Source organism: Heliangelus exortis, chromosome Z (genome assembly GCF_036169615.1).
Source record: "Heliangelus exortis chromosome Z, bHelExo1.hap1, whole genome shotgun sequence".
Taxonomy (NCBI): Eukaryota; Metazoa; Chordata; class Aves; order Apodiformes; family Trochilidae; genus Heliangelus; species Heliangelus exortis.
The window spans coordinates 51,291,650-51,301,442 of record NC_092454.1 but is presented as its reverse complement, the minus strand read 5'-3'; the positions used below and the strand labels follow the sequence as shown (position 1 = coordinate 51,301,442).

The 9,793-nt window shown below is 45.7% G+C and overlaps 1 protein-coding gene across 1 annotated transcript in view; it reads left to right on the top strand.

Moving 5' to 3' along the window:
• Positions 1 to 419: 419 nt before the first annotated feature.
• SERINC5 (serine incorporator 5) overlaps positions 420 to 9,793 on the top strand; it is a 45,387-nt gene continuing 36,013 nt past the window's right edge. Inside the window, exon 1 of the mRNA XM_071731603.1 lies at positions 420 to 831. Coding sequence (XP_071587704.1) covers positions 805 to 831 — 27 coding nt within the window. The 5' untranslated portion in view covers positions 420 to 804. The remainder of the gene's footprint in view (positions 832 to 9,793) is intronic.

The following is a 9,793-nucleotide window of genomic DNA, read 5'->3' as shown; positions in this document are numbered from 1 at the left end:
CAGCGGCTGCACAGTACTGTGCTCCATTCCAGGGCCTGCTGCTGGAGAAAGCATTTCAGAAAGACCGGGAAAGATCTCGGCTCGAGTCAGGAAAGCACGGCCCCAAATTTGTCCTTGGAACACACGCTTCTCCATGAAGGTGTAGGCAGTGTCACGCCCGTGGGTTGTGGCAAAGGAGTTTGGACCTCAGGCTGCTGCACTGCAGTGCCTGCTTTTTGAGATACACGTTTATATGCTTTATTCGGCGAATGAATTCCATTCCAGCTGCTAAGCCCCTAGGTGTTTTAGAGGGTCTACGCGCAGGCAATTGATCCTAGCAGTGTCCTGGAGATCCGGACAGCCTGCGGAGTATGGTCCTGCACGGGTGCATCCGCTGTCGACGGAGCCGCCGCTTCTGTTGACTGGGGCAGGGGAAATAAGATTAAATTCAAACGTGCTGCACCCACTGCCGCGCAAGACAAACGCGCTGGCGCCTGTGGCGGAGGTGCAGCTCCCGGGGAAGAAGCAGGGAGGGCTGGGGCTCTGCCCACCGGCGGTGGCGGGTCTCCAGGTTGGGAAGGTGTCCCCTCCCTCGGGCTGGCGGGAAGGCGTGAGCCGCACCCCCGGCCGCGCTACGCGACCCCCCCCCGCATTGGGGCTGACGACAGCGGAAGCCACTCGGCGGGGCCGGGCCGAGGCGGGACCGCTCCGCCCGCGGCGGGGGCGTCCGAAGAGCTGCCCGCCCAGCCCTGCGCTGCCCGGCCCTGCACTCTCCCTCATGAGGAAGGGGGCAGAGGGGGAGCCAGGCCCCGCCGCGCCGCCGGAATGTCCGCGCCCTGCTGCGCTGGCCAGGTAGGGGCTGAGAGTAGCGGGGAGGCCGGCAGGTGTGCGCGGCTGGGGGCTCCGCAAGCCTCCCCTACAGCGGGGGGGACGGCGCTTTAGGGCCCGTGGGGGGCTCCGACGGTTGTCACCGGGAACGGGGCTCTGGGGGAGCGCCCGGCGGGCCGGTGTGGTGAGTGACAGTCCTGCCGCGGGGGTGCGGGCCGCGCCGCGCCGGGGACCGCATCTCTCCGCTGCCCCTCGGCTGCAGCTTCGCGGTCTGCCCGGCCAACCCGCGGCGAGCCGGCCTTCCCAGGGCCATCCGGGCGTCAAAGCAGCAGCAGCAGGAGCAGCGCTGGCAGAGGGGGAGCCGCCCTCTGCGTGCCCGTAAAGCCCGGGTCGAATCTCCGTCGTGTTTCAGGGGGGCTGCCCGGGGAGTGGGGGGTGGCAGAGGCGGATGTCTGCTCGGCGGGGCCGCGGGGCGCAGGGTGGGCACCGAGAGGAACCCTCCTAAAGACCTGCACTGCCGGAAGACATTCCAGAAGGGCTGGCAGGGGAGCTGCCGCTGGTGCCGGGAAGACGGGACCCGTGCTGTAATAAGTGGAATGGTTTCAGCGTCCCTTTGGCTGCCTGACGCTCCTGAGACCCTTTCACAGACTCCTTTAAATCTGACTGGTGGAAGGATTCAGCAGGTGCAGGTGCAAGCGGAGAGAGATGAGAGCAAGTGTTGAAGGACGGTGGTGCAGGAGCTGTGCCCTTCAGCATCCACGGGATGATGGGTCGGCTTTCTGCATCTTACCGCGGTGCACCGGTTGTCTTGATAGAATCCGTTCTGGTGGGTGAAGGACGATGTTTGTCTCCCTCGAGGAGAGGGCCCTGTCCAGATCTCCTCCTTAGCTGCACTCAAGGGAAGGACTTCTGTTCCTAACAGTTGTGCCTCTAGCCCGGTGTTAGACTGCATCTCCCCTATGCACTTTCTTGGTGCTTTGCTTTCCAAAATCTTCACTTCTGTCATATCAACCTGTTACTACTTGTCCTGCATGCAGCAGACTAGCCAGTGAGCTCGTTGCTGTTGTTTTTCTATATTTAAACACGTTATAGTCATAATCCTATTGGTATTTCTTCACTGGTCACTCTGCCCACCTTCAGCATCTGGTTGTTCTTTTTCTTTTCTGTGAACCACCTGGGGAAAATCTAAGATCTTTCCTGAAGGTTGAAATCTAGATTTGGTCTTCCAGCTGTGGTTCTTTCAGCCTTCAGTGGGCTAGAAGGATAACTGAGCATGCCTCCACATGTCTGTCTTCTGCAAGCTCCCCAGTGCCTCCCCTAGCAGCCCTGGGTTGTCATGCGGGACAGCAGGAGCTGCGTTTGGTAATACGCCTCCTAAATCAGGGGTGCTCCCTGACTGCTGCTTCATGTGCGTTTTTGCGGTGTGTGAAACAAGTTGCAGAGCAGCTCAGCAAATGCTGTTAGAAGGTGCTGTAACTGCAGTGGTTCATGGTTCTTTGCATTTGCATTGCTTTTTTTTTTTTTTTTTTTTTTTTTTTTTCCCTTTGGTGTAGCCTCTGAAGATGTAATAGTACCAAAGAGGAGGAAGAAACGGTTTTGGGATTTATGTGATGAATGGCATGGCTTTAGCATGACTGAACTTTGAGACATTCTTAAAGCCATTGTGTCTACCCCATGTAGTAATTTCTGACAGTAATGTTTTATTGACACTGATGTGTCATTTTGGAGTCTGTAAATAAACTGAACTCCTTAGTTCAGTTATTCGTCACATCATCCTTAGTGATGTTGTAGCCAAAGCAAAAGCCCTGAAGGGGTTGCAGTCATAATGCTAAAATTATGCAGTACCCTGGGGAGACCTATTCTGCTGGCTTAAGCACTATTTTTGATGTAAGACTTATCTGTGCTAAATATGGCATATTGCTGGAGTTATACCAGCAGACTTGGTGTGGATAACCTTTTTATAGGCTAAGATGACAAATGGTGTAAACTATGTTTCCATAGCATGCAATGTAACTTTTTGAAATGGAAAACTTTTCTTTGCCTTTGTGATTTCATTTGTTCCAACCTCCATGAGGGGATATTTGTTTAACATAAGTAGTAAGCAAGAAAAAATGATAGGCATAGATGTTCTTTTTTTCCCTCTCAGCCCATCTTCCTTAGGCATTTTATGGGTACTGTTAATAAAGCTGAAAATTCAAGAAGGAATTTAGCATCGCCTTAAATATCCCTCCAAAGATTAAGTTAACCTTGTCTACAGAAAAAGAGATGATGTGCTTGAGGAAAGGTGGAATGTTACATGAGTCCTGAAAAACAACACTAACGTTCGGACCCTCCTTTTTCACTAAAATATAATAGTTTAATTGGTGTTGGGTTTTGCTTGGGTTTTTTGTTTGGTTTTGGTTTTTGGTTTTGGGTTTTTTTTGGTATGATTTATTTTTTCCCTGTGTATATCATATCTGCTGCTGTGGATCTGCTTCCCTAGAAATGGTTGAGAACTCTGGTATTGTCCTTCTGGTCTGTGAAAGTGCAGTTATCATGTGCAGATGTGTGTAGGTGATACCAAAGTTTTGTTGTCAGTTAACATCACTTGACTATCTGATATTTATCCGTTTGTAATTCCAACAAATTTTCCTGGTGTGGAGCAGATGCTGAGTTATCAGTACATTGGGTTTGGGTCAAACTGTGCTAAAAATCTAGTTGATGGTTCCTGTCACAATAAACACATCTGTGTTTTGCAGACAAGATTCCTATTGTTAAAGGACACATCAGCAGACCACCAAACTTCAGAGTAATTTGGTTATGCTGATTTTTCACTCAAAAATTATTTTAAATAATCCTAACTAACATTACTGTGTGGCTTGTATCCTTGCCAAGTAGACCCAGTGAACTTGCTTTCAAGGAACTTGGCCATTTATGAACTTTAATTTCTGCAGTTGTTTTTTATTGGGCAATATGCCACTTTGTTTTGAAAAGAATTGTGATTTTTAGGCTTCTGAGCTCTGATAAACTTGCTAAATGTTTCTTCTTTTCCTGGTGTTTCATTGGTACACCTATTTCAAAAATGAGTGAGAATACAGTTTGGCTTGGGCTTCCACAATGCTTTTGATTACATAAAAACATGTGCTTAAATTGACAGGAAACAGGATTTTACATTTGGCTTTTCTTTGGTAGTTATTCTCGTGAGAACAGAGTTGAGATCATGGTTAAGAAAAGCAGCTGTTGCAGATAATCTTTATTACAATGAATATGTTTGTTTTTTTTCCAGAGTTAAATAAATGGGATTTAGATAGCATTAGTTTGGGGGGAGCAGGATGTTGTAGCTTAGTTGCTCAAGAAGACAAATTTTTCAGTTAGAACTGGTGGCTATTTAAGCTTATTTTTATAGATCTGTTAAATCTTGAGTGCTATCTTTAATACTGTTCTGTACTTAAATCATATCGTGTAGTAAATGCAGTTTAAGATGTGCAGCAAGTCAGGGTATCAGGTTTTCCTTTTACACCCAGCCCTCTATTTATTCTGAGGAGTGAGCGGCTTAAAGAAACGATAAATGTTTTATTTAAAAGATTGGCCTCTGCTAGTCTTATGACTTCTGGTGCTCACTTCTGCTGGGGCAAGGGAAGGGAGCTCCTGTGTACTCCAGGCGTGCTTGCCTCTCTGGCACTGCCTGTTTGCCTCTGCAAGTTGAGAGGAGGGCTTGCAAGTTCTGTCCTCGTGGTCTTCTCTTTTCACTACATGGTGAAAGGTGTGACTCTTGTCCTCATGCAGGTTTGTGCCTTCTGAGGATGCTGGGGTGTTGCTGGGGTGTGTGCATGGTGTGATGGTGCTGGTGGCATTCCTGGCTCCACTCCGTCTGGTGCTCCCCCAAAATATGTCTCTCCTAATGCATATAGGCTTCCTGGTGTGAGAAGGGGTTGGTTTATTCTGTTTAACCTCAGCCAGCCAGTTCAAAAGAGAGAAATCCAGCAGTGGTACATTCCCCTTCTCACTGCTGCCTTTCTATGCCACCAGCACCCCTGTTCATTGTGGTGGTAGATGAAAATAGCTGTCTGAGGCCTGCCGTGGGGTATTGTAGCTAAACACAGTTAGGAAAAAACAGAGTAGGGAAGGGACTTCATTCCCAGTTTGCAGAAACATAGGTTTCTTTAAAACATTGTTACCTGAACAACTGAATCACCAAAGCCTGTTTTTCTGTCTTTGTCCCTTGAGATTGGTATCTTACATTGATTCTCTTTCTATAAATACTGAACTTGTGTTGCAGCCTTTTTCTTGCTCAGGGTTGAGGAATTACGTTTCTCTGCTAAACCTTTTCCCAATTTTAAAAGAAATTATATAAATCTATTAATCTATGAACTTGTAACAAAGTAGTATCTTTGAGTCCAGAAGTAATATCATCTGCTGTGGAAGCAGGATAAAATTTGCTGCTGGATTCAAGCCACCAGAAGACAATGAGATCCTGTGAGTGTTATATCATTTGACACTCACCTTGCTAGTTTGGAATCATTTCCCTGGCACTGCATAAGAAGCAGAAGATAGTTTTTCTCATTCCAGGCAGAATGAGAAAGGTAGTCTTTCTCATTACTGCTTCATTTTCCACTGTTGCCTAATTTACTTTCAGCCTTTTCCTCACATGTTCCACCAATTAATTGTGTGTTGGTTTTAAAGAAGCAGCCTAAATACCCATGACTCTACATCTGTGGAGTGAAGGCAGTATAAGAGCAGGACCTTCACTTTTAAGGGCAAGGGAATATTTTCTGCAGAAGGATATAAATCCTGCTACTGCTCTTATGGTAATTTTTGCAAGTTATGTTATTGTTAGGTAAATTTTTTTAAGTACAGGTATTCCATGGAAGGTTTTTTTGTGTTACTGAGACTTTAATTACAATGGATGCACTCTCTGTTGAAGGTGCAATGTATGCTTGGTTCAGAGGAGCAATTTGAATGAAACTGAGGTGTGGCTACCATATATGCAGAAGGTCTCTTCTGGAGCTGGCAAATGGTGTCACCCCAAACACAGGTTGAGGCTGGATGGTGTTCTCAAGTTAGCCATGTGAAAATACCTGAACCTTGGGTTGCTTACAAGGTCCTTCTCATACCCGACTTAATGATGTTTTCTTTCTGAACTGTGTGGGGCTGTAATATGTTTTGACATGTTAAGTGCCTGGCCTCCTAGATTTTTAGGCTGTGAGCAGCCATTTTAATGTCTGAATTTGACCCATGCATTGGTCACCCAAGAGATAGTCTTCAGCATCAAATGAGCTACTGTATGATGCTGCAAAGGGACCAAGCCAGCCAGAGCTGCAGGGACTGAAGCATATACTCATGACAAAGGCTGTGGGAAAGTGGCTCCAGGTTTCTTTTGAAGGGAGTTGTAACACTAGCAATCTCATTAGTGATAGCTACACTGGGACTGATGTTTGCAGTTTAGTGATGGAAACTTCCAGCAGTTACAAATGGCTTATTCCCAAATATTTAAACACATAAATGTTCCCAGTCTGGAAAAGGAAACCTTTGCACTTCTTTCTGTGCTCTAGTACTGATCCAAAATATCCTGACCTGTCATTTCTTCCACTACAGCTTAATGTGAACCATTCTTAATGTCTGAAGAAACCTCTCTCATGGGTTTTTACCTTGGCTTTTTATGTTACAGTCACTGGCAAAACAGTGGCTCAGGAATACTGTTCAAGATACTGAACTGCACTTGGTTCTTTGTATCTTGCCATACACCTTATTGCATCTGTGTATGCCATTCTTCCTTTAGAGTCCTGGTCTTGAACATCAGAGCTAACCTGGAGAAAATCTGCACACTGTGTAAAGCAATGGCCTCAAATTTTCACATTTTGCAGTTGCTGACTTGTCTTTCATCTTCCAGTTGTTCTCACAGGACCTCCTCTGCTAGGAGCTACAAAGTGGCTGCAGCATGGCTGGAACAATCTGCAGATAAAAGAATACAAAATATGCAAAACAGAGTTATAGGAAAGGGTCAATGAACCTGTCACTCAGTGGAAAGTTGCTGTCAGTGAAGATCATCAAGAGATCAATGCAAAGAAGCTTCTGAATCAGTTCCTGAGGCCTAAGAGTACATTTAAAATCACTTCTTAAAGCAGATAGGCATGATGGAAAGACTGGAATCCTGTTGAAGGTGATGTAGCCCAGGTAGCATGGCCCCAGTGCAAATAAAATACACCTTTTTAAATACAGCCAGCTGGCTGGTTGTCTGCACAAGGTGTGCATGGAGGGCAGGCTGCTCCCTCAGTGTTGGGTGCTGTGGGGCAGCTTCACCCTCTCTTCATCTGTCTGGAGGGAAGGGAGACAAGTGAGGTGACTTGCTGGGCTGGTGCTGTTGCTATGACTTTGTAGAAGGGGCTGGGTAAATTTGAGGGTATATGGGAAAGAAAAAAAAAAACTAGGTTGTTGGGGAAAAAAAATAGTCATAAAGCCTTCAAAGGAGACTGAGGATAAATGGTTTGGGTTCCATTTATGCTGCCCAGGGTAAAAAGACCCAGTCATTAAAAGCTAGTGAAGAAAACTTCACCAAGAACCAGAGCCTGGGAACTGTAGAACATGTAGGTGGAGGGGGTTGTAAGTTTTAATGACAGATGTGACCAGAGAAACAGCCTGTACTGCTGTCAAATGCAGATGACCTGTGCTAATGGAAAAAAGCTAGACTGCTGGGTAATGTGACACACACAGTGTCTCAGGTCAGACAAAACAATTGTTGTGGTTTTTCCAAAATCATCAGGGGAAGTGCAGTTGGGCAGTCTTTAATTTAGATGTTTTGCAGTGACATTATTTTCTAATGCTGAGATGAGTCATCATGTCTCAGGGTGGAGGCAGAAGTTAATCACCCTCAATTCAGCTTAATTTTAGCCCTGCCAGCACCTGGCTGCATTTTACCTCTTGATGCAGCTCTCCTCAACACTGCTTCCTCACCCAGGCTTTGAGCTGCTTGATGCTGCAATGCTGGTTCTGCCCTGTGGTTCAGGGCATAGCTGAAACTTTGACTACTCAGCTACTGCTTCGGAAACTCAGCTCTGGATAGGAAACCCTCACTGAAGAGCAGTGCTCAGGCGGTGCCTAGGCTGATGTGACTTTCCTCTGAAGTTTGTTTTAATTTTGCAGTTTGCAGTATGAGGTGTGCTCCTAAAAATAGGTCGTGAGTTGATTAAATGGTATGCTGGTCACAAAACCTTTTGGCTTAAGCCATGTGGTGTGTCTGAATATTGAAGAAAAAGTGAAAAGCTACTTAAGTCAGACGAAGGACAAAATAAAATCTCACGTGAATTTAGTTTGCAGAATGTTCAGGGTTGGAAAAGACCTCTGAGTTCACAGAGTCCCACTGTAAACTTAAGAAAAAAACCCCAAAACACCATTTCAACAAGAGTATGTCCTGAAGTGCCACATGATTTCTCCAAATCTCCAGGGATGGTGACTTCACCTTGTCCCTGGGCAGCCTGTTCCCATGCCCATTCCTGTGCCTGACTAGTCTTTCAGTAAAGAAATTCCTCCTACTATTTAGTCTAAACCTGTCCTAGTGCAACTTTTGACCACTTCCTCTATTCCTATTGTTATTTACTTGGAAGAAGAGGTCAACCCACCTCACTTAAAACCTCCTTTCAGGTAGTTGTAGAGAGCAATCAGGTCCCCCTACAGCCTCTTCTTCTCCAAACTAAACTGTTCTGGTTCCTTCAGCCTCTCCTCAGAGTTACTTTTCAGGGACAAATGACTGTCTAGTTATGTCACCAGCTGAAGAAACATTTGCACTATGTGTATGTGTAACAGTGGAGGTTTTCAATAAAAGTCTGAGCACAGCTCCTAACTCTTGGGACCCCTGGCACCAGGTATCTGTTTTCATAAACCAGTGCACTAACAGAATGGTTGGCTTCCTAAGTGTTCTTTACAAAAAATTAAAGTCCCAGGGCAGGTGTGCAGTTGCTTGAAGACATTATTCATGCAGAGCTGGTTGCTTTCCTCTTCCAGCCTGCTTAGATGCTGCCTGTAGCTGTGAGAGTAGGTGTTAGGGTGGTTTGGGTAAATGCTGCTGTTAACAGCTCAGTGACTGCTTTATTTGTGAATCTTCTGGCCCAGATAATGCTAGTAGTCATGCAATCAAACAGTGCATGAAAAACTAAGCTACTGTAGGCCTCCATGAAAAGAAGGTTCAGCAAGGCACATTCCTGTGCTCCCTGGACAGGCCAGAAGGTATGCAGTCTCCCTGGACACTGCAGCCAGGCAGGAGGGAAGAGATGAAACACTTCAAAGTCTGAATTTCATTTAAGGGTACACTTTTTCTTTAACATTCTGCTCTTCCCCTTGATTTTTACCATTTCTGCAGAAGTCTTCCAAAAGGAAGAGTGTTCTGTTGTGATGCTGTGAGAAGTAGAATCAAGATTCAATAGCCTGGGAGACTGTTAAGCAGGTATTCTTTATTGCAGTGCTGGGCACACAGGGGATTGCTCCTCCTAATGTCTGTGCCCATATTAGGTGGTTACGTACAAGTGAGATATGCATACAATTTCCAGGAAATTATTAACATATTATTAACTTTTCTGAGAACTCATTGACATAGGTTGCCACCTGTTTCTGCATGCTCATGACAGTGTTCAGGTGGTCTTGGTGGTTGTTTCTTTATCATCTTCTTCGTGACTGTGTCATTTGGATGACCTGCAGCATTCTTCATCTGGTGGTCTGAAACTCTAGAACTAGTTTTGCCCGGTTTTGGCACTTAGGCAGACTTCAGCTGCCTTGAGATATCCTATAGCCTGTTCTCAGAGATAAGTTTTCCCCAGCAACTACATTCCACAATGGCATATACCATTGCTGTGCACATATCCTTTGTAGCAACTACATTCTACTATGATTGCCACACATGTATTCTTTTACCTCTCTCTATGTTGGTTAGCTAGTAAATTTCCATTAGATTCCCTTAAATTATTGCTTATGTCTCTTTTTTAAACTGCTCCTTTTATTTCTTTAAACTAGTGCTTCA